The sequence below is a fragment of the Lissotriton vulgaris genome, chromosome 1_1 (genome assembly GCF_964263255.1).
Source record: "Lissotriton vulgaris chromosome 1_1, aLisVul1.2, whole genome shotgun sequence".
NCBI lineage: Eukaryota > Metazoa > Chordata > Amphibia > Caudata > Salamandridae > Lissotriton > Lissotriton vulgaris.
This window is the reverse complement of record NC_141685.1, coordinates 1025310611-1025335938: the sequence shown is the minus strand read 5'-3', so window position 1 is coordinate 1025335938 and position 25328 is coordinate 1025310611. Positions and strand designations below refer to the sequence as shown.

At 44.8% G+C, this 25328-nt stretch overlaps 1 protein-coding gene across 4 annotated transcripts in view; it reads left to right on the top strand.

The window, feature by feature from the left end:
- Positions 1-25328, top strand: part of SLC44A2 (solute carrier family 44 member 2 (CTL2 blood group)) — a 376289-nt gene that overhangs the window by 286889 nt on the left and 64072 nt on the right. For all 4 annotated transcript variants that reach the window (XM_086961742.1, XM_086961734.1, XM_086961726.1 and 1 more), the window contains exons 14-17: positions 155-239; positions 2038-2300; positions 2774-2868; positions 5223-5326. In XM_086961742.1, coding sequence (XP_086817868.1) covers positions 155-239; positions 2038-2300; positions 2774-2868; positions 5223-5326 — 547 coding nt within the window. The remainder of the gene's footprint in view (positions 1-154; positions 240-2037; positions 2301-2773; positions 2869-5222; positions 5327-25328) is intronic.

The window sequence follows — 25328 nt, the reverse complement described above, 5'->3', positions numbered from 1 at the left end:
AAAGTTAGATCCCACTTGTGCTGGTCAGTCAATTGAAATACTGCTTGGGGAGATTAAGGTTGAATTTACTCAATATCTGCACAAGTATTGAAGGTGGACTCCATTAGAGTGGTGAACAGTGTATGGATGAAGTATTGCCTTAACCTTCTTCAAGCTTCCTGTCCACGTCGCAGGAGGCGGTTTACAAGGTCTTCAATGAGTCTTCCTGCGAATATTCCAGAGCACGATGTGACCCAGAGGTAAGAGGATATTTGCGTCAATTCTGAACCTGCGGATTAAAAGGAGAGTAAAGCCAACTAGGGATCCTTCTAGGCATGTGGCCAAGATATTGCTGCTGTAGTCAGTTGTGATGGGCATGGTTTTGGCTTAGGATGTCCAATCGAAACCACATTGTTTTGAAGTCCTCAGGTTACTAAGCTCCCACGAAGCAACCTTTCTGTCCTTAATTTACAGGGGCTTTTGTTAATGAGGGGTGCTCTCTTTTGTTTGGAAATATTGGATATTGTTTATTCTTCCTTTTGTCTCCTTGCACAAGAATCTTAAAAGCAGTGTGGGAATAGAGTGTGGGAATAGAAACAGGCACAGAGTTGTTTAAGGTGCGACTGGTCGTTGCGGGAGAGGTAATGCCTGCAGCCCCGCCATGTGTGCCTGACCTGTTGGGTGATTACTAGGGTCCTCCCTCATGGTTTGCTTATAGAATCCAGTTGCCGCCGCTTAAGCCCAGGCTCCATTGCATTTATTGGTGTTGGGTCCCCACATTTTTATGGTGTAGGGAACTCTGCGGCAATCCATGGAACCCTAGAGGAACAAATGCCTGCACCAGTCTTTCCCTAAGCTAGCCACCATTCTATATGATGACCACGTCCCTCCAGGCCATTGTGGACACTTTCGAGTTTTCGACATTAATGTGATAACCTAATGCATTCAGCGTGCTGTAGTCTTGTTTTGCTACATTGAATTAATGAGACTAAAAGACCTGTAGGCAGGGCTTTAAATGGGCTGGGTCCCTTCGGGGCTCAGTCCCGGTAGTAATTTAAAACAGACATTGAAACGGGTCCCTTTCGGGCTCTGTGTTCATGTCCTTAAGTTTGTATATAAAAACACAGATCTATTTCTTAACAATGGGTGTTGAAACCGTTAAAGTCATCCATGTCATTGATGCTTCTATATCACAAGCTTTGCATTCCCCATGCCTGTTTAATTTTTCCAGGATGTTTCATTACATATTCTTTTCAAGGCAACAGAATTACTTTCATTTGGTGCATAATTGTAATTCAGTCGTATCCAGGTGTTAATGACTGAGTACAATTGAGTTGTTGAATGCGGTGCCTGTCGGGGGCAAAAAGGTGTTCAGAATACTTGGCCATCCAATCCTCGGCCTCTCTACAAACCGCACAGAGCAATGTTCATGTGTGCCAATTACAGTTGTGATTCTGTGCAAATGTGGGTAGTGTGGCTCTCTATTTTAATGTATCTATTTAAGCCACGCCCTTGATTATATAGGCCACACCCCTTTCAGGGACTTAGGCACATATGCAGATGCCCCCAGCTCGTCCAGGCAGATCAGAGATGTGCTGTCAGGGAGGGCACTTAACGTGCTCCTGCAGAGATGGGGAAAAGGCTGACGGCCATCATGTGTAAACTTGAGTGAACCAAGTCTCTCAGAGAAGGGGCGTGCCTATGCTTTTTCAGATTCATAGGTGTATATACATTCCTATTTCTTGTAAGTTGGTGGGTGAGTGGATGTCAGGAAAGGGAGACAATGCTACTATCAATGTAATGAATTTTGCTTCGGAGGCTATCCCCGAATGACTTCTTTAACTCATGCCTGTAGGTACAGAGAGCCTCTCTGTTTGCATCCTGGGGGTTTGGCCCCATTTTCTGCTCTTTTTATGAAGTTTCATTGAGGTTTCATCATCAACTTCAGTGTATTTACCATAAATGGAACACTTGTAAACCCAAATTGTGCCCACCTCCTTATTAGTTAATTTATTTACCCTGAATGACATGTTGTATGTTGATTTGGATTTCTTGCAGACGTTCAACACCACAAACATCACAAAGGCTTGCCCGGAAGCCCGCTGCCTCTTCGCCTTCTATGGGGGCGAGAGCCAATACCACAAGTACCTCATCGTCTTCCAAATATTCAATGCCTTCATGTTTCTGTGGCTAGTCAACTTCGTCATCGGGCTGGGGCAGGTGACTTTGGCTGGGGCTTTCTCCTCCTACTACTGGGTCGTCAACAAGGCTGACGACATGCCTGCCTTCCCCATCTTCTCTTCCATGGGACGAGCGCTCAGGTATTAGTTTCTCGTGTGTTTTGTGATGTTCCCAGTCCCTTGCAGGCAGTGGAAACACTAGGCTTTAGTGTCATTCACAATTTGCTTCCACCCACTGCAGCATGGGGCACAGGATCAGGGCACATACGCCATTGGCTTACTTGACTGTAAGTGACTGCATTCTGTTCTTGCACATTGTACACATGCGCACAGAAAGTCGTCCCATGACTTTCAGCATATTCTGGTACCCCACTAAAAAAAACATTTTGGCTTTTAGACCATGCTTGTTTTCATACATTGAGTGCCTGAATACAAAAACCATTCACAAAGTAAGCTTTGGCAAAATAGAAAGTCCGCAGCGAGTTCCAGATCTACTGACTTTATGACAGATTGTTTACAGACTGTGGGGTAGGGGAGTCACCGCCCCCTTTCCCTATGCAGAGCATTGTGAAGCGTATCCTTATGTGTGTTCTCTTTCCACTTTCTCAATGCAGATATCACACAGGATCACTGGCCTTTGGCTCGCTCATCCTTGCCATAGTGCAGCTCATCCGCGTCATGCTGGAGTATCTAGATCACCAGCTGAAAGGTATAAACTGTTCCATTAGAGACCAACTTGATGGAAAGAGGTGTGTTGTGGGCGGGGAGCAGAGGGCGAACGGGGCAGGGGAATGAGGTTACCCAGCTTTATCAGTTTGATCAAAAAAGTTCCCATACTCCTGAACGATTGAGTTGCCACAGGTTGAAGAGGGAGAAGAAGAGGCTATTTTACTGTGAAGTGAGAGAAAGAGGCAGCTAAAAATGAAACAAGACTTCTCTGTAGTCTGCTTGCTGTCTGAAAGGAATGTAAATGTGTGCAGTTGGTTAACTGGCAAATCTGAAGACTGCTTGGAAGCCAATGTAGTAGGTTGGATAGAATCTGGACTTATAAATAAAAATAAAAAATTTGCACTAGCTACACTCGGCGCATTACTAAAAACATTACTTTTGAAAGCACTAAAAACATTTAAAATCTTTTTTGCACATTTTGCTAAAGCGCGTATTAAACCTATCTTGTACTGTTTTTAAAGCACGTTTTATGTTAATGACTTAGTTCACTATGGTTTCTGTCAAATGCTTGGACCTCTTAGCACTATAAATACAAGTCACTATTTCCCCAGGGCACCAGCCAGATTTTCAGTCTTACAGATATCTGAAGTGATCACATTAACCAACCGAACTGTCCAACCAGAGAAATGGTCCCACCCAATTGTACTCAGGATCACCGTTCCTATACTTAACTCACTTCAACCACTAGCAAGGATAAATTTTAGGACACCGTCCTTTTTTGTCTTTTTTTGTTTTTTTTTTTAGTAACAAGCATTTTGCAATGCAACCAGTCTTGCATTAGTGAAAACTAGAGCTATTGGCATTGAAAATTGTTTTTTTAGTTAAGGCATCTCGATGCTTGCCTTTTACCCCTGGCAACACCCTCTTGTAACCTACAAGCCGCCCTTGTGTGGAGTCTGGTCAGGAGAGCGCTATTAGAGTGACAGGAACTTATCTGTGGAGATTACACTCTGAAAATGCTCCACAAGCACACGAAAGATGAAGGGGCTGAAATATTACAAAATACAGCTTAGCGAGCTGCTACGAAGAAAAGAAAGGCACATGGCCTCCAGTGTTTAAGATGAAGTGCGGCATGCTGCGCTGCTTAAAAAAAGAAAATGAAGTGTGAGGTGGTGGTGTGGGGGCACTGGGGAGATTGAGAGACTGCAGCAATGACGGGAGGAAGGGGGTACAAGCAAGGAGGCAACAGATGGCCAGAGCTGGCCAACAAAAAAAACAATTGAGCAGCGAGGGACGTCACTAGAGAGATTAAGGGACCGCAGCAATGACCAGAGGGAGGGGGCTTGAATGAGGAGGAAACAGATGGCCAGAGCTGGCCAACCAAAAGAATCAATCGGAGATGTCTGCTGGGAGGGAACTAAGCACCCAAAGGCAGGACAGATGAACACTATTGACCAACCAAAGTAAGAGAATTTTGAAAGGCCGGCCAAACTACCAACCAAAAGTGCTGGGCATGTTGAAAGTCCATATAGTGACTACAGCATGCCTTGCAGAGCAGCACATATGCTGCCTAGGCTCGACCTAAAAACTGATTTGCAGGTATCTTTAAATGAAGTCTCAAAATAACCAGAGAATCGTGCTAAAGGGTGGAAAGGTAGAAGCAGAGGCTTCCTCCTATAGATCCATTACTGCAGACTGTCTATGTACAAGTGCTGCTGTAAATTTAAAATCCAGTGGTGTGGGTGTCTCATATGTAAATGAGGGTTTTACAGAAATATTAAATTGGAGAGTGCCAAATAGATGTACACCAGTGCTGCTGCAAAATTCAGAACTACCATTTTATAAACCCCATAACGGGCCAAATAATTACCATCTTCTGTTCTGTAGTGCCCAAATTAGCATCACAATTTGGTGGAGAATAGTGACACAATTATTATATTTTACTAATTTAGTGACAGCAAAAATTATTAATAAAAAAAAAAGTATAACAGTAATCATTTATTATTTTTGTGCGCAAATTGCACCTATATCTAGAGTTTTTGCATAAGCCATTGTGATGAGAGATGGGTGGGTATTTTATTTTCTCCAGCAGATTGAATTTTTCTTGCAGTATTGACGTAATGTTAGGGAATAAAATAGTTACCAAGTGTATCTAGAGCCTTATATACACCTTTCACTGAAAGAAAACATATCTTTCGTCTTGCACCCAAATGCTCTGCACCCCCATTCAAACATTTGCCTCTTACCCAGGCGTTTTCCACCTCGATTACTCTGTTAGTGAGTGACGTTGTGGTTAGGTGTGTGTGTGTGATTCTCTAGGTCAGGCAGTGTGGGAATTCTCTTTTAATCTGCTGATTCATCTCTTGTTTTTGTTTCTGGTATGCCACACCCCAGGGTCTGACAACAAGTTTGCACGGTTCCTTCTGTGCTGCCTGAAGTGCTGCTTCTGGTGCTTGGAGAAGTTCATAAAGTTCCTGAACCGCAATGCATACATCATGGTGAGTGTGGGTGCACATTAGGAAAATCTGTGGGATAGCAATATGGGCATATATGGGCTCTGGTGTAACCAGGAGTTAGGGGAAGGCCACCTTTGAGCTTGTTGGCGTGAAGCTACTGTGTGAATAGTCCAGAGCTGGATTTTCAATTGTCATATTGTTTGGTATCTCGCAGGGGTATATGCGCTGAAGCTCTAATTACCCCCCCTCCCCCCGTTGCGCATTGTCGCGTGCAGCTTTGATCTATTGCCGTTCCCTTTTTCTTTCTCGTTTGCCTGGTTCTCTTGTTTTTGTTTTACTTCCTTCTTTTGAGTCTCAACTTGAACTATTTTAGTCCTGTTTTTTGTTCTAAAATGGTTGTGTTCTGTTCCTTCCTCCCTAATTTCCTAATTTTGTTCTTACCTCTTTCCTCTTTTTTCTTCAGTCTTTTTAAGTTTAGATTGCTTTATTGACATAATAAACAAAGTAAAACATCATTACAAGGTCGTATAGCAAAAGGAAATAGCAAAAAAGTATATATGACAAAAATGCAACCAAAACCCTCAGAAGGGAAAAATTGTACGTAGAAAAAAAATGCATTTTAACATTTTGAATAAAAGAGAGAGAAGAAGAAGAACAAAGAAGGGGGGAAGAGAGAGGGAAGGGAAATAAATCAGAAGTTAAACAGTAATAAATCATCCTATAAAACATTAAATATAATAAAGTGATAAAGATAACAATAGTACCATAAAAACAAGGGAAATCAGGTAGCAGTTCTGGAGAGAAAAGAGGTTAATGGTGACCACTACAAGTCTTTTTTGATTAATAGAAGTAATGAAGTGGCAAGGGCACGATCAAACCTATGGGGATGACCTAGCAAATTCCACCAGGCTTGATATGAAATATTTGAAGTGCCCTTCCAATTGGTGGTGGTAATCTGAAAGGAAATAGCAAAAAAAAAAGTCTATAAATTTGCCAACATTACTTTGGACATCCCAGAGAGGTGAATAACTACCCAAAAATACATATACAATTTCAAAAGAAAAGTTCGTAGATAAAATTTTATTCAGTTTCAACCAGATACAAGACCAAAAGGACTTAACCAAAGGGCAATGGAAAAACATATGAAGGAAATCACTGTTCTCATAAGAGCAAGACCAGCATTTCTTGGAGTCTAACAACTTAAATTTGTGCAGTTCAGACGGAGAGAAAAAGTCTGTTATAAAAGAAATATAAAGTTTGTGTAGTGCTAGCTGAACGTGAAAAAGTGTGTATTTTTGATCAAATAGAATCCCATGTTTGAAATGGGAAATTTTGGGCCAAATCTTTCTCCCATAAGAGTTCTAATTTATATTTAGTTCTAACATCCAGAGAACGGGATAGCATTTTGTAAATAACAGCTGCTTTAAGCAGGGTAGGAAAATCAAGTGGGGAGGGGGAAACATGGTCAGGTGTATTAGAGGAATAATCCTGGGAAAGGAGATGAGTCAGGGAAGCATTCATTAAGGGATACTGAAGAGCATGTGTGGTGGAAATGCCAAAAGATTAACGAATGTCCGAAAAGTCTCTGCGGGATCGATCCTTCAACAAAGGGTCTAGAGTAATAATGCCTTTATCAATCCATTCCTTCCAGAATAACGCTCTATTATTGATCTTTAAGAATTTATTATACCATATCGGAGTATGAGAGAATTGATCTGCAGAGGAAAGATGAGTTTGAAGCAAAGAAGATGCAAGAGCTTTGGAATGAGTAAAGATGGGTGTGGAAAAACACTTCGGGTTGAGATAAGCAAGTAGCTGTAAGAAATGAAAAAGGTGTGAATTGAGCTTGTTCTAACGAACTCCAAGCCGTTGTAGGAGTGTGAGGAGATTCGGTTTAAAAAGTCCAACGTCTGAGATTGGGAAAGTTGACTCCACCCATATCTTTGGGCTGTTGAAGACGAGAAAGTGAAATCCTAGCTTTACGGTTGCTTCACCGAAATTTGGTTAGGGTGTGATTGATGATGCTAAAAAAGGTGAGCGGGAGGGAAACCGGGAGCACTGAAAGATAAAAATTGATTATTGGAAGGAGCATCATTTTAATTGTGGCCAATCACCCCACCAGGATAAGAAAAGTGGGTACCAGCTCTCAATAAGGACAGAAAGCTTTTTGAGTATATCCGCAAGGTTAATTTTAGTAGTTTCCCTGATGGTGTTAGCATATAGAATGCCTAAGCATTTGATACTTTTGGGATTCCATTGAAAAAAACCAGAGCCGTGAAACATACGAGAAAGACAGAATTTGTTTAAAGGTAGAACTTCAGACATATCAATGTTCAATCTATAGCCAGAAACTAACAAATACTCTTGCAATAAAGAGAAAAGAGCAGGCAGGGAAGTATACGGATTGGAGATATATAACAAAATATCATCAGCATAAGCAGTGAATTTAATGTTGATGCTTTTAAATTGGAGACCTGTATAATATATAGAATATCTAATGTCTAAGAACGTCTAAGTTTCTCTAAATAGGGTTCTAAAGCAAGAATGAATACAAGTGAGGAAAGAGGGCAACCTTGCCTAGTACCTCTAAGGAGTGGAACGTATTTAGATTGACAGTCATTTACTCAAATGGAAGTAGAGGGGGCAGAGTATAACAGGTGAATGTATTTAATAGTGACTGAAGCCATGCCATCTCAATGCACCAAAAATAAATCCCCAAGGGACCCTATCAAATGCTTTCTCAGCATCTAATGTAATGGCAGTAACTGGTGAATCCATCTTGGAAGCAAGGTGAATAATAATGAGAAAAGTTCTCGAATTATCTGTAATTGATCGACCTTTGACGAACCCAGATTGGTAAATATTGATGAGGTTAGGAATTACCATATTAATACGGAGGGCAAGTACTTTAGCGAAGAGTTTACAGTCCGTGTTAATAATGGAAATGGCCCTATAATTTTTGCAAAGGCACTGGTCTTTGCCTTTTTTAGGAATCAAAGATAACATAGCCTGAGTGAAAGATCCTCTTGACTCGCCAGTAGTAAGACTCCCCAGTAGTAAGAAAATGACTAATCAATGAGAATAACTGAGGGACTAAAAGTTGTTTAAAGTGAAGAAAAAATTGAATGGTGAAACCGTCCGGGCAATTTGTCTTTGGGTAATAGGTTAATAGCATTAATGATTTCGTTCTCCAAGATAGGAATATATAATGGTAGTCCGGGCAGTAGAGATGAGTCTTGCCCTGTGCGTGCCTCAACTCTGGCAAACCAGGTAAATTTGGCTAGGGAGCCAATTAGGGGGACTATTGGGAAACAGTAACTTACCAGAGCCGAGGCCTTTACATCTCCCACCAGAGGCCACACCTTACACCATTGTCTTAACCAATGTACCGTCACTCCAACATGGAGATTTCGAGCACTGGTCTTCCCTGAAAAATAAGGCACTACACGCACTCTCCATCAAGACAGACCACACAAATGCTTTTTTTTTACAGAATTTAAGGTGACTCGCCGAATCACTTTGGTAGGCCGTGCACCCAAAACATTGGCAGGGGATTGTGTAGTGATCACTTTTAGATCCCCAGATTTGGTCAGATGTATTCTTGGCATATTCGGGCATCACCCGGTCAGTAAATGGGGGTGGGAGCAGTCCCTTTAGACTTCTCCTACCCACCCACCCCGGCTCACCAGTAGGCCCCCGTTTTTGACAACACCAGTAGTACTGCACAATATAGATGTGGCATCACAACATTTAATCCTTTCGATCCCCTCTATAGCCTGGATAGGGTAGATTGTTTTTATTCTGATCAGCAGATACACATTGTACAAGTTTGTATAACAAATAGTACAATATGGCAGTTTACATTCGTAGAGCGAAATCGTATTGTCATAAAATTCAACATTCTGGAGCACACATAGCGGGGTATTTATCAGTGATTGCATAATACAGCTCCACCACTCCTCCCCCACCTATCCGTACGCGGCTGGCTGCCTCCTCTTTAGACAATAACATTTATGTATATTCCTCCACACCAGTGCGGGACCTGAATAGCAGTCATATATTGTGTTTAATCCAGGGGTGCTCTGCAAGTATAATGCTGGATAGGGTAGATTGACTGGCGTTACCTCCAGCCCCCATTAAAGGCAGGGGAGAGCTATGCGATATCACTAACCCGGACTCCACCTCGCATATGGGCCCATCTAGGAACGAGGAATCATCCAGGACCTTAACCGCCGAGTGCATAGAGGGATACATAAGTGGGACGGGAAGTCATGGGGCCTCACTGCTCCCTTTGGAGCAACATGTGGATATGTTAGGGATATCTACGATGTTTAATCTGGACCCCCCAATGAAACAGGCTTGATTGGAATTAAATCCCTGTGTACATCTGATCCTACTATGAGCACCGTGGTGTCCTGGAATATCTCAGGCTTGCGTACTAGGATACAGAAACCAGTTTGGGATGCTCTCACCGAGAGCACGGGTATTCTATGTCTCCAGGCGACTTGGGCAATTGAACCCATACCTATAAATTGTTATAAGACCTCCCATACCCCAGCAGTGAAAGGCTTGGGAGGAAGGCCAAAAGGTGGCATCTCAACTTATATCTCAAATAAGCTGTCCCTAAGTCAGATTTAGTTTCATAAGGGGGGAACCCATTCTCATGTAGTTGAGTTAATCTTAAATGCAACCCTCCGCATGCTTTTGATTAATCTATAGAACAATGCCACCCAAAATGACCTCAACTTAGTTGTAAAGGGCACTCTAGAGGCGGTAACAAAAATTTGTAATGGGAAAAGTAAAGCTACAATGATCTTGTTGTTGGGCGATTTCAATTGTCATCTACATAATTACTCCAATGATAGATTGTGTGGTATGTCTAACGAAGTAGATAGCAGTACTCACTTCAATCACACCAAGATGGGGGGACACATTTAATGACCTTATCACTAAACTGGATCTTGGATTTGCCAATGAATCTTTAACTATACCAGTCGGTTTCGCCCCTACTTTTAATGGGAGGGGATACGCAACCACTATTGATTTCATACTGATCTCACGCTCCCACCCACTCCTGGTTCTTTCGAGGTGGGCGACATCTCTTTAAGCGATCATTTTCCCCTTCTCATAAAACTAAAGTCACTTACGCGCACCCTGAATAATCCTGAGCAACTCACCTGTATGCTGGGAAATGTAGCATTGAACAATGTTAATTGATACTCATTAAAGTGGTCTAAAGTGGATGCAGACCTGTTAGTTAAAAATGTCTTAGTGAAATGCAAGCCCACGTTAGATATCTGCCTGAGCGAGGTTGCCCTGGACGCAGCGATTGTGTACTGTTTCATAGACATCACCAGGGAGGTTAAAAACATATTAACTGTACAAATTAGTAATACATCTAAATATCCCGGCTGGTTCAATGAAAAATTAACTATGGCATAAGCGAACTTAAAAAAGGTATTGCACACACAACCTAGATCACCGCTTAATATCTGTCATGCTAGATTAGATTATAGAAGGGCACTAAAAGAAAGGAAACAAACCCTCCGAAATAATGCGTGGGATTCCTTATATAGTGCCGCCCAGCAGAAAGATAGCATTGCTTTCTGGAAGGTCCTGAGAACCCCTTTTTTAGCTCCAAGCAATGTCCCCTCCTTGGAAATAGCAATTACAGAAGCAACATGGATAAGCCATTTTTCTAAGCTATATAATGAGCTGGGGAATCCAGGGTGGCAGCCGGATGATTTGCAACACAAACACCAGTGAACAGATTGATCTAGAAATTACCCTGGAGGAGGTGACCAGGGCCCTGGTGCAAAGTGTGGGTGGGAAAGCCCCTGGGCCCGATGGGGTACCGTATGATATGTTCAAACATAATGTTCTCCTGTGGGGGCCTATATAGACCCAGGTCTTTAATGCTAGCATAAAGTCCACATATCCCTCAGACCTGGGCGCAATCAATAATAATCCCAATCTTCAAAAAAGGCAACCGTGAAGATCCGGGGTGCTACAGACCCATTTCCCTACTGGACTCAATGGTTAAGGTGCTAGGGAGGGTCTTAATGGAGTGCCTTTAAGACTGGGCAGAGGATATCCAGATATTATCCGACTTGCAGTATGGATTTCGTGATGGTCTTGGTACTATTGAACAGTCCTTGAATCTTTAAATATTAATAGGCAAGTATACAAGAGCGGAAAAAGGCAGCCTGTACTTGGCCTTTGTTGACCCCACCGTCGCCTTTGATTCAGTAAAGCATAACAGGCTGTGGGAGGTCCTGGAAAGGGTAGAGGTTGACCCACAAATCATTACGCTCCTACGGGGGCTGTATAGCGGCGCGTCTGCAGGCGTACGGTTTAGTCAGAAGGGAGAATGCACTGAAACCTTCCCAATCAGGAGAGGGGTCAGACAAGGTTGTTTTCTGGCCCCCTTCTGTAGTAAGGGATCTCTGTGTATAGTCCTAATCTGTGAATAGTCTCGTCCATGTGCGGGGACCCCGGAGCAATCAGAATAGTCTCTTAAGTCGTCTTCTTCTGCAGTCCTGCATAGACACTTAAGAGAAAATGAAAGACAAATAATGCAGCCTGACATTAACAAGGCTACATTGGCCAGCACTTCATCCTTAAGGGAAAAGGATAGTCATATAATATCATTAAATTTACACATTTTACAAAGTTTCACCACACATAGAGCAACTCCCCTTCACAAAAATCCTTTGGCATGATAGAGAGGAAGGGTTGGACAGACAAAGCCTTTAAGGAACCCTCCAGAGACCCTCGGTATCCCATGATGCACAGCCAAAGGCAAATTACTTTCAGTTCTTTTTTCCAGCTCCTGCTAACAGGACCCTGGAGCATTGAGCTCTACCTTTAGTGGTATTACTTCAATTTTTGGTGCTTGTTTGATCTAATTAGTGTTTCATTCGACGTCTGAGGCCTTTCTCTTCCATTTACTGCATTTCTGAGCGGCTAGACCACCTCTTTTTTATCAAAATGCCAGATTTATTCGACAAGTGCCCTGAGTGTGGTAGGATGAAGGCCAAGTCCGACCCACACAAAGTATGCATACTCTCTCTTCCATAAACACAAGTTCCTGATTCCTGTGATATTTGTCAATCTTTCTCCATGAGGACCCTGCGTGACAGGGAGAAGATGCGTCTTCAAGGCCTGGAGCAGAGAAGACATAATGGATGCAGGTGGGACCTCTGGGCATGGAGGGACTCTTTCTTCTTCCTCTGCCCGTGCATTGGCCTCTGGGGGGCTCCCCAGTCAAGAAAAGACCCAGAAACGGCACGGGTCCCGGTCGACGTCTATGGCTATGGCGTCGAGAGGTATGACTACAATATGCTTCCCTTCGACCCAGGGCTTTGGGCCGAAACAACGTCGACACTCTGCGTCGAGGGGGAAGGACATCGACACACCATCGTAGTCATGCTGAGTCCCAAAGGCATCGGCGCTCGCCATTGAGGTGCACCACTGTTCGCTGTCTGTGTCGCGGAGAAGGTCGGCGTCGCGGAGAAGGTCGGCGTCGCGGAGAAGGTCGCGAGAATGTCGACGCCCAGAACAGTGTCTAGTGGAAGTTCATCCTCTGTAGTTAGCATTTCCACATCAGCGAGCACCCGGTCACTGCGGCTCAGGCGCTCTTCTTCAGGGAAGTAGACTTCCAGAGCACCCTCCCCGAGGCCTGCTCGTAAGAAGAGGAGAGTGAACCGGTCTCTGGACCCTGAATATTCCAGGACCTACTCACCTTCACGGCCTAGGACACCTACGCCTCCTCCTCCTCAACTACCTCCACCTCCTCCTCCACAGCCGAGGCCTTTAATTCGGGATCAACCTCCGCCTCTTCAACCAGATCACAACATCGCCGTCTTAGAGAAAGGTCGCAGTCCAGCAATACAAGGTACACAGACTCTTCCAGTGACAGGAGGTATTTACCTACATTTTTGGACTCCCCGCCTACGAGAGTTCCGCCAGTGGATGACATTGTTACATTTCAGGACGTGCTGCTGAGGGGAGCAGCAAAACTGGGGATAGCACAGACTGTTCCTACCGCGTCCACCTCTGTCATCTTCGAAACGCTACAGCATAGGCAGCTCTCTCGTCCATTTCTGCCTTTGGTGCCAGGGTTGGAGGAACCGGCCATGGAGCTGTTCCTGACGCCTGCCTCGGTGAAGTCTGCTCCATCTCGATTTCAGAAGAAGTACAGACCCCCAGATTCGGATCCTGCGTTTCTGAGAACGGATCCTGCACCGGATTCAGTCATTGTGACACCAAGAAGCTACATTCTACTGCTCCTTCGTCTACGGTCCCTCCGGACAAGAATAGCCGACAAATAGATTCTGCAGGAAGGAAGGTCTGCAGTACAGCAGCCACTTCCATGAAAGCAGCAAGTTCAACTGAGCTTTTGGGGCGATATGGCCGGTCCCTATAGGAGGCACTCCAACAATTCATTGAACTCCACCCGAGGGACAGAAGGGAAGATTTTTAAGAAATCTTGAATGAAGGTATGATGGCATGATGGTTTCCAATCAAATCATCAGCGCGGCTGCAGACACCTCTCTCCTGGCGGCTCATGGGTACTGCCACTGGGTGAATTTGAAACGCCATTCCTGGTTGCGACTTACCTCCATGAAACCTGAGGCGCAACAGTAGATTGCCAACTTGCCCTTTTTGGAGTCCACCCTCTTCGGGACCCATGCGGACGAGGAGATGACCCGCATGAAGGCGGGAGTTGAAATGCTGAAGGCTGTGGGCTTGGAGAAGCCGAAGGAACAGCGGAAGTCGTTCCGTCCCTACCAAAGGCGCTACTCCTCCCAACAATTCCAGCGCGGGCAGGGTCGCCAAGCTGGACAACAACAGCAGCAGCAGCAACAACAACATCGAAGGCAGCCCTTCCAGAAGAGTCAGAGGGGCAGAGGCAACCAGCAGTCCGCATCGGGGAATAAGGGCCCTGAGGGATTACTTTCCCCTTTTCTGTTACCCACTCCGGTGGGGGGAAGCATTCAGAATTACCCGGCAGAATAGAGAAAAATTACTCCGGACAAGTGGGTGCTGAATATTGTTTGCAATGTATACAGTCTACGTTTTCTAAGCCCTCCTCCAGCAATCCCACCGGTTCGTTCACAGTACCTGCTGTGCAAACTTCATGCAGAGGCCGATACCCTGTTAATAAAAACGTACTTCCATGTGCGCATTGCACAGAAACAGCGGAAGTTCCTGCGCTTCCTAGTCGGCAAGAACCACTATCAGTACACCTATCTTCCATTTGGTCTGAAGTCTGCACCCAGGACGTTTTCGAAATGCATGGCGGTGGTGGCAGCGCTTCAGAGGAAGAACAAGTTGTTTGTCTACCCGTACCTGGATGACTGGTTGATCAAAGCCTCCACCTTCCAGGAAGCGCACAAAGCCTCCACCTTCCAGGAAGCGCAATTGCATTTCAACAGGACGGCTGTTCTGTTGAACCAACTGGGTCTGCACATCTACATGTCCAAGTCCGTTCCGACTCCTGTTCAGTGTCTGCAGTACTTGGGAGCCTCCATCGATACTCACAGAGCAAGTGTGTGTCCTTCGGAGGAGCGACTCTTATCGATCCTTCGGAAGGCTCAGTCTTTCATGTCCGTTCCATCAATGACTGTGAGGACCGTGTCGTCTATCCTGGGGTCGATGACTTCTTGCATCTTCCCCACACCACATGCATGCCTCCACATGAGACTGCTGCAGGAATGTCTGGAGGATCAATTGGACCAGAAACAAGGGAGCTGGGAGGACCGGATCAGTGTCTCAGCACGCTCAGTAGTCCCTGAAGTGGTGGTGTTCAGCAGAGAATCTACTAAAGGGGGTTCCATCCACAAGGACATTCCAATACAGACCCTTGTGACGGATGCTTCTCTCCCAGGCTGGGAAGCGCGTTTGGACCATCTACAGATCCAAGGAACGTGGTCCCAGGAGGAGTCCACGTATCATATCAATTTTCTGGAACTCAGAGCTGTTTATGTGGCACTGAAAGCCTTTTGTCCGTCCTTCCGGACCTACTCCCTGCTTGTACTGACATACAATATGACCACAATGTATTGCCTCAACAAGCAAGGGGGCTCGAGATCGCTCACACTGTCTCAGGAAGCGCAAGCGATCTGCACTGGCTGCTAGCCAGAGGACTGATGATAACGGCTACCCATCTACCAGGTGTGAAGAATGCTCAGGCGGACGTACTCAGCAGGCTCGTTCAGGAGAACCACGAGTGGGTCTTAAATGACGAGGTGCTAGGAAACATCTTCGCAAGATGGGGCACTCCAGAAATAGATCTGTTCGCCACCGCCGAAAACAGCAAATGCTGAGACCTCGCCTCTAGGTTTTACCAACCGGGGACTCGGGGGAATGCACTGTGGATCAGCTGATTGAACAGCTTTCTGTACGCTTTTCCGCCCATTCCCTTGATTCCAGCAGTGCTCATCAAGCTGTCTCAATCCAGAGCGCGAATGATCCTCATTGCTCCGGAGTGGCCTCGACAGTGGTGGTTCACAGACCTGCTCCACCGGTCTCTCCAACCCCATCTGCGGCTTCCATGTTGGCCGGACCTTCTAACGAAGTTCGGGGGCAGATGGTGCACCCAACCTCTCATTGTTGAGTTTGGTGGAATGGCTCCTGAGATAGTACAGTATGGTCACTTGAACTTGCTTGACAACTGCATGGAAATACTGAAGGAGGCTTAGAGACCATCCACCATGACTTCCTCTGCCTACAAGTGGAAAAGGTTCTACATTTGGTACATGTCCAGCAATGCTGACCTTACCTCCTGCAAGGAAGATGTCATCCTTCCATACCTACTGCATTTGGCTAAATCTGGCCTTAATTTCCATTCTATTAAGGTTCACCTCGCAGCATTAACTGCGTTTAGGAAATGCCCTTCACAAAAATCCTTTTTCCAGATACCTGTAATTAAAGATTTTTTGGAGGGTTTGAAGAAGGTATTTCCCCCCCGTTAGGCGTCCTTCGCCTTCGTGGGAGCTGAATGTGGTGCTGTCAAGGTTGGTGAAAGAGCCTATTCATAAGGCTTCTCTACAGCATTTGTCCTGGAAGGTGGCTTTCCTTGTGACAATAACATCGGCTTGCAGGGTGAGTGAGATTCAGGCTCTGCGTTGCCAGGAGCCCTATACTGTATTTCATGCTTCCAAGGTTGTCTTGAGGACTCACCCTAAGTTTCTCCCTAAAGTGATATCTGATTTCCATGTCAACCAGACGATCACATTACCTATGTTTTTTCAACATCCTTCCTCTCCAGCTGAGAGGTCTCTTCATTCACTTGATGTGAGGCGGGTGTTGAAATTCTACTTAGATAAGACCAAAGACATTCGTAGGTCAGATCAGTTGTTTGTAAATTACAGTTCAGTCAGGACTGGCCTTGCCACCTCCAAACAGTCCATATCTAGGTGGGTTGTGTCCTGTATACAACTATGTTACCAAAAGGCTAACAAGACACTAGGGGGTAAGCCTAAGGCTCATTCGACTAAAGGCAAAGCAGCTACAGCGGCTTTGCTACGTAAAGTTCCCATTGCAGACATCTGTAGGTCGGCTATGTGGAAGTCTGTCCACACATTTCCTGAACATTACTGCTTGGATTCTGATGCCAGGACAGATGCGCAAGTTGGGCAGGCTTCGCTGACTAATTTATTTGCTCAGTAAGGATTTTTCTTCTTGTTTTTCTTCCACCGCTGGATTTGGCTGTTAGGATGGGCTTGCCATTCTATTCACAGATTAGGACTATACACTGAGATCCCCTACTACAGAAGGAGTAGTTTCTTACCTGTAACTCCAGTTCTGTAGTAGGGGTATCTTGGTGATAGTCATAAGCGACCCACCCTCCTCCCCGGTGGAAGAAAACTTTTTTCCTGGATGCTACAGGCCTGGCTTTAAGGGACCTTCAAAAAGAACTGAAAGTAACTTGCCTTTGGCTGTGCATCATGGGATACCGAGGGTCTCTGGAGGGTTCCTTAAAGGCACAGTATCCCTTTTCCAGACACATAATGGCAGCCTATGAGGCTTGTCTGTCCAAACCTTCCTCTCTTATCATGTCAAAGGATTTTTGTGAAGGGGAGTTTCTCTGTGTTGTGAAACTCTGTAAAATGTGTAAATGTAATGATGTTATTTGGCTATCCTTTTCATTTCAAAATGAAGTGCTGGCCAATGTAGCCTTGTTAATGTCAGGCTGCATTATTTGTCTTTCGTTTTCTCTTAAGTGTCTATGCAGGACTGCAGAAGAAGACGACTTAAGAGACTATTTTGATTGCTCCGGGGTCCCTGCACTTGGGCGGGACTATTCACAAATTAGGACTATCACAGAGATACCTGTAACTCCCGTTCTGTAGTAGGGGTAAAAAACAATTCCTTCCTTTTTAATCTTTATATAAATGGACTTGAAGATGCATTGCTTCTCCAGGGTAAAGATTTGCCCCAAGCAGGTGGCCGCAATATTCCCACTCTTCTTTATGCGGATGATGCAGTCTTGATGGCCCGCACCCAAAATGGCCTTCAGAGAGCCCTGGATAGTTTTAGCACTTTCATGAAGGACCTCGGTCTAGAAAACAAACAAAACTAAGACTTATGTTATGAGGTGTAAGCAAGGGACTCAGAAGACCCGTGAAATGTTTATTGACGGGAAGACGCAAGCAAGAAGCTAACAAGAAAAATCTCCTACCCAGGTGTACTTTTTAATCGCCACGATTCCTGGGCCGCTACTATATCTGCCAAAAAATTGGCATTTACTAGATCTACTGCGGCACTAGTAACTTTTGCTGATAAATTAGGTAGGAAACCCCTCTCAGAACTGTTACAAATATATAAAGCAAAGTGTGTTACTATAGCAACTTACAGGACTGGGGTGTGGGGTTTTGTAGACACTAACCCGCTACAAACAATTGAAAACGTGTTTATAAGGTATATTGTCTCTGTACCCCCTAGCACTCCACGTTTATTCGCCACGAGGAGTTAGCGCTCCATCACATAGCAGATCTGGTAAAACTCAAGCCTATTCTCCTGTGGCATAGAGTCTGGTGTGAGGACCAAACAAGGCTAAACGGGGAGATTTTAAAAGACACCTTGAGATTAGACTGGGTCTTCGCAATCTCTTGGATCAAATTTGTACGTGATTTTATGAATTACCTGGGTCACCCAGAATACTTTTTAGCTCCAACATCAATGATGGAAATCTCGAGAAAGACCTTAAAGAAAGAGGGTCTCCAGTTTCTGGGAGCAAACAGAATGCTCGGGGAAATCTCATCAAAAATCACGTGAGGCGCCATCAGTTGTTACGCACCACCCTGGGGATGGAGCCTTATCGATCATTAGTATCAGGAACTTTTGATAGATTCCTTCTAACTAGACTCAGACTGGGTAACATTCATAGATTGTGTCATACCCGAAACTGAATGACTGGTCGCGCACCCTAATACCGTGCCCATGTGATGACATCTCCGACCAGTCTACCATGCATCTAGTCCTGTTTTGCAAATTTTATATAGAGCCCAGGAAGGCTTGGATTATTACATTTTTAAAAACGTTAGGGCTTAGGCAGTGTCGCCAAGCCATGCTCCTACTCCAACTACTAGAGAATGAGCAGATAGCATGGAGAATAGCTCCGTTTTTTAAAGTAGCACTTTATAGAAGGAAAAGGATTTTATTGGAATAGTAATGCTCACAATATATTTTTAACTGTAAATTAACTGTACTTTTTTACTGTGTTGTAAATAACATAAGCATAATTTTGTACTTTCTTCTTTTTTGTGATTTTTATGACTGCTTTAAATTGCAGCCGAACAAAGCTTTCCTTGTCTTGACTTCTCAATGAGAATAACTGAGGGATTAAATGTTTAAAGTGAAGAAAAAAATCGAATGGAGAAATCGTCCGGGTCGGGTGATTTGTCTTTGAGTAATAGGTTAATAGCATTAATGATTTTGTTCTCCAACTTAGGAACATCCAAGGATGTGAAGTCGACGCAATCAGGAGTTTTAGGGATAGTTTGAAAAAAGGAGTCCATTTATTCAGGTGAAGGGGTGGACTCTGGAGTGTAAAGGGAGGTATAATATTGAGTAAGGCAGGCAAGAATCTTAGCGTCTGTAATATGCCGAGCTCCGGAATTATCTGTGATTACCATAATTTTAAGTTTTTTTTTTTTTTTCAGAACAAGCTTTGTCATATCAGGAAAGATTGCAAAAATATTCCACGGTACTCCGAACCCCGGAGGAGCCATGAGCATAAAATCAATATACAGAGCTAAGCACTCAATGTAGAAATCAACACTATTCAGTTTTGTCGAATAACCCCCCAATCCCTCCACCCCACAGAAACTACCCTCCACCCGGGTCCCCCCCCTAACCCCAATCACAATGTCAGTCCATATTCGATAAAGCAGTCCATATGAAATTGGCAGTACACTCCTACCTTTGCCCTGGTCCATCAAACAGTTGTTCACTGATAGCATCCTGGTGCGACGGCGGCTCCAGCCACAGCCCCCTATAGTCCGCCCACCTCTTCGATTTTGAAATGCTTTTTAGGGCAGCCTCGTGCTTCGAACACCGGACGTTCTAAACTCATATAGTAGTCCAATCCCTGCTTCCAGGCCTCTATCCCGGGGAGCTCAAGAGTTTTTCCAGGCACGGGCCACATCCCTTTTAGCCACCACTAGGCCTAAGAGTAACAAGTGTCTTTTATATATGTTGCCTCCTACCTGCTCCAGAACATGTAAGAGACCCAGCTGTGATGTACGTGGGAGTGTCCAACCTAGCACCTCATCCAGACAATCCCAGACCCGCTTCCAGTACCCCTCCAATGCCCCGCAGGACCACACCGTATGTACAAACGTGCCCACCTCACGGCCACACCTCAGGCAGCCGGGGGAGGCAATCAGACCAGCCTTATGCAATCGTTCTCTCGTGTAATAGGCCCTGTGCAGGTATTTAAACTGAATGAATCGTAATCTCACTGCAATAGCCGTCTCCCTTGGGGCTGCCAGGGCCTCTCTCCAGCTCTCCTCATCTAGATCTCCTACATCTCTTTCCCAGGTAGACCGCAATTTGTCTAGAGAGGAGGAGCAGTGGGTAACGAGGGATTGATAGATGCGGGATATTTTCTTATCTTCCAGTTCCCCCATGAACAGCTTGGCTTCCAGGGGGCTGAATTCTGGCAGGGTCTCCAGTCCCTCCAAGGCAAGGGAGATAGCATGTCTAAACTGCAGGTATTGAAAGAATTGGGAGTTCGGCATATCATATTCGTCCCTCAGAGCCTGGAACGATTTAAGGGTCGTTCCCCTCATAACATGACCCAGAGTCGAGATCCCTATGGCGTCCCAGCCTCGGAATCCCCGCAAGGCCGCCAGAGCCGGTAAACGGCCATTGTGCCACAGCGGAGTCTCCTGCATCAGTGTGTTCCACCACCCCATGCGGCCCAGCGCCCTCCGCCACACCTGGAATACCACCTGTGTAACCATCGGAAGTCTCTTCCTCTTTGCCGCGGAGTACAGCAGCTCATGAAGGGTATCGGGATCCATCAAATACCGTTCCAGGGCATAGGCCGGGTCACTGCGGTCGCCATACCACCATTCGTTTAATACCAACAGGTGGGACGCTTAGTAGTAAGATAAGATATCTGACGATGCCAGGCCGCCACAGTATGTGGACAAGAAGCAGGTGCGAAGCGCCACCCGGACAGCGCCCCCAGCCCAGAGAAAGCGACCCAGTGCCGAGTTGACCTGGCGGAACCACTGCGGCGAGACAGGGTACGGATGATTTTGTAGCTGATATAGCAGACCCGGGAGGGCCACCATCTTAAATATGGCGGGGGGCCATATAGATTGCGGGGCATGCGGGACCACGTCTTCATATCAGATCGAACTTTGTCCCACACCGGAACGATATTACGTTCCCACGAGACCCCCGGTAGATCCGACAGGAATACCCCGAGATATTTAAGGCCCCCCGCTGCCTCCCGTAGGGCCGACGCCCAGTCACCAAGTGCCGCACTATCTCCCAGGGTCCATAGAGTAGATTTCCGTACGTTAATACGGAGCCCCGAGACCTCCCCAAATATCCTCATAATTTCAAGAACTCTTGGGCCCGACCTATTAAGGTCAGTGAGAAAGAACAGCACGTCGTCTGCATAAAGAGCAATCCTATCTGACGGCCCAGAGTCCCACTCAAATCCCCTCCTCTGCGCATCTATGCGGACCCACGCTGCTTGTGGTTCCATGGCGAGAGCAAATAGATATGGCGGGAGAGGGCAGCCCTGGCTGGTACCCCGTCCAATACAGAATGTCTCTGAGACCGCACCCGCCACCCGAACGGATTCCGTTAAATCAGTATACAGCAGCCGAACGTAGGAAATACATTTTTGATTTTAAGGTGATTAGCTAAGGATTTACCTGCTTTATTCCGCCCACCGTACATTTTTGCATTGAATTTAAGGAGATCATTGCAGGCGGAATCCCAAGAGTGTTTGTTATATTGCATTTTTGCTTTAATAAGAGTTGACCGACAATTGGTAGTGAAGTATTTATGCTCAAGAGCTTTGATTTGTTTAAGAATAAGAGTTGCATCTATAAGAGCTTTCTTTTTCTTCTGAGAAACAGTCAGTAATGAAGCCCCTGGCAGTAGCGTTGAAGGCATCCCAAATAAAGTGATATTGAGATGCAGAGGAGAGATTATTGTGAAAAAATTCCTGTATAAAAAGTGATTTGTTCAACAAATTGAGAATCCAAGAGAAGAGAGTTGTTAAAACGCCAGCGACGGAATGTAGGAGAAGGTGAAGGGTAATCTATATCTAAAATGACGGTGCGCAATCTGAAATAAGAATGGAGCCAGTCTCTGAATTAGTCATAAATTGAAGAGCATGTTGAGTAAGAAAAATATAGTCTATACTGGAGTGAGGTCTATGAACGGGGGAGAAAAGGGAGAATTCTAACATGTCAGGGTGAGAAGTTCTCCGTGAATCAGCCAGTCCTCTAGAGGTGATAGCCTTGTGACAAGTATTCTGCATCTTTTTAGGAATGTATTTAGTTTGAGATTTCTGGTCCAGGAAGGGGTCCATAAGTTGGTTGCAATCACCACCCACAATCAAATCATCTGCAACATAAGAAGACCAAAGAGTAGAAAATTCATTCCAAAAAGTTAAATCAATGCCATTAGGGCAATAAGCATTGCAAAAAGAAAGTTGTATATTATTAACTTTAGCATTCAAAAACAACCATCTGCCATTAGTATCATGAAATTCATTTTGTAACACAACATTTAAAGACTTATGAAACAAAATAATAACACCGTCCTTATTGATCACTGCCGGGGAGCAGAAAACCTCTCCTACCCACTGTTTACAGATCTTGCAACTTAAGGTGTGTTTCTTGTAATAGTGCTATATGACATTTCAAACTTGCGAGATTAGATAAAACTCACTGTTTTTTAACAAGTTTACGAATACCTTTAACATTCCATGAAATTACACGAAAGCCAGTCATCGATAACATTTAAGTAATAATAAGCATGAAAGTAAGAGTTAAGGAAGAAGAAAAAATGTAGACACTGGGAGGGGATGAAAAATAGGAGATAACCAAGAGCAAGGAAAATAGAACTAATCGTTTGATGTGGCCATAAAAAGAAAAGAGTAAGTGAATAATGAAAAAAGAGACAGTGGGAAATAGAGCGAAAAGAAGAGGCATGAAGAGAGGGAGAAAAGACGGAAAAGGGGGAAAAAAAGGAGAAGATGAGGGAAGCGTAGTTTCCCAGAAAGAGCTAGTAAAGAAAAGATGACGAAAAGCCAGAAGGCTTTAGTCCTAGTGATCAGACAAGAAGAACATTAATGAAGGGGGGGGGGGGCAAAAAACAAGATGACCGCCTCGAGAAACAGGGGAGGACACAGAGGAAGGAAAGGCTTACCATTAGAACAAAAGGGAAAAAGTCAAAGATAAAGACAAGGTGGCAAACATATGAAACAAAATGGAAGGGAACTTACCAGACATTGGGAATAATGTAACAGAATAAGTCCTGCATAAAGAAACATAGAGGGGACATGGATAAGAACATCTATGTTGGGAACTTCACAAAGAGGACCTGAAAAACAGAGAAGAAAACAAACATGAAAACCTGTAAGGGTTGCTCAGCTCCATAGCTTCTCCCTTGTGAACATGAATGAACTTCCGAAGGTCAGCTGGATCATCAAACGTAAAAGTTCTGTCTTTATAAGTCACTGTGAAAAAGCAAGGATGGATAAGACCATAGCGAGCATTCATAGATCGCAAAGAAGGTCTGAGGTTGAGAAATTCTTTACATCGATTGGCAGTTGGCTTGGATACATCTTGACTGAAAAAGACTTTGTGACCGGACCAGAGCATCTGCTTGTGTTGCTTGGCAGCATTAAGAATAGCCATGAGGTCAGAATAAAGAAGGAAGTAGGCGATAATACCGCTTGGCCTGGACGGAGGAAGCACTCTGTGGATCCATCCTGTGCGCCCTTTGGATATTAAAGTCCGTAGGTTTCGGGAGACCAACAATCTGCAAAACTTAGGGCTTAAAAAAGGATATCATGTTTGAGCCTTTAGAACCTTCCGGAATTCCGTAAATACGTATGTTGTTGCACCTGTTGCTATTTTCTAAGTCCTCTGTAATCTTCTTAAGTTGAGAAACTTCTTTAGTGAGGGAATAGACTCTGGCAACAGCATCCTGTGCAGCGCCTATTTTTTTGTTCCACATCCGAAAGTCTTGACTCAAGTCCGGACATTTCTCTTCAATTCTCTGAAGAGTAGGAGTGGTATCTTTCATGAAAGGTCTGATGTGGCGTAGTTCATCCATAATATCCTCTAACGTCAGAGGAAGAGGGGATTTCGATGAAAAAGACTGGTCTTTTTTAGCGTGCTTGTTGGTGGTAGCAGCTGACTCCTTATAATCCCCAGAATCAGGCCCAGAGGCACCATGCAACTTGTTTGACTGTGAGGGACCCATGGCAGGGTGGGGTGTACAGCACAGCAGTAGATACGGTTTTGGAAAATAAAATTCCAAGCTCACAGTGAGAACCCACAAGTAAAGAGGATGTCAACAAACCACTCGGAGAACTTATTTTAAAGTTGCAGAATAGCGTCAGTTTTTCAGTAGACCGGAAGAGAGAGTAAAGCGCCTCACAGCAGACCAATGAATAGGAGCGAATAAGACCAGCTAACGGGTGTGAGGCAACAGCTTAGCTAGTTGAAGAACCATTACCAAGTAAAGTCAGTTATTTGCAAACATTACTCCACAAGGCCAAAAATTGTTCTCCTTTGCTCATGTTACAAAAAAGAAAATTCTCCAAACCACACAAAATGGCTGCCACATTAAGTCCAGTCTCTGAGGAGAAATCATTTCAACGGAGACACGTGGAAAAAGAACCACAACAAATCTAGAAGCTTGCCTTAATAGACCCTATGGCCGTCCACATAGGGAGGCAAGTATCTGAAGTGGGGCCGCAGCAAAAAGAGAAACATGTGAGCGCACACATCAGCAGAACGATTGTCGTGTAAAGCTGTGTAGCAATTGAAAGTCAGTCAATCCAGTAGATAAACGGCATATACAGAATTCTTCTGGTGACATTAATTAAGCAGGAAATTTAAAGGAAGGCATTGGGTAAAAGAGTCAAAAAATATGTGCATTAAAACTTTGCTGTAGTAGACAGAAAAAAGTGAAAAGATTCACCGACCGCAAAAATGCACAAAATGGCGGCCGTAGAAAACGGGATCAGTGAGGTGAGGCTATCTGAGGTGAAAAGGCACCCAAGAAGACCATGAACAGGCCTGTAAACTTGCCTCAGTGTGCCCTGTGTCTTCCGAAACAAGGGGCCATGTAGAAGTGGAACCCCAGGCTGAAAAGGAACCCTTCAGCTCCGACCGGAGCTCGGTGCCGTGGAGCGTCTCACGAAACGGCCATCTTGAACCGCCGCGTGCCTCTTTCTTCAGTCTTTTTTTTGGAAACCTTTATTGCACAATTTCAGCAAACAGTTACGGGCCTACAACCACCTGGCCGGCCTCGGCTACGACTTAGA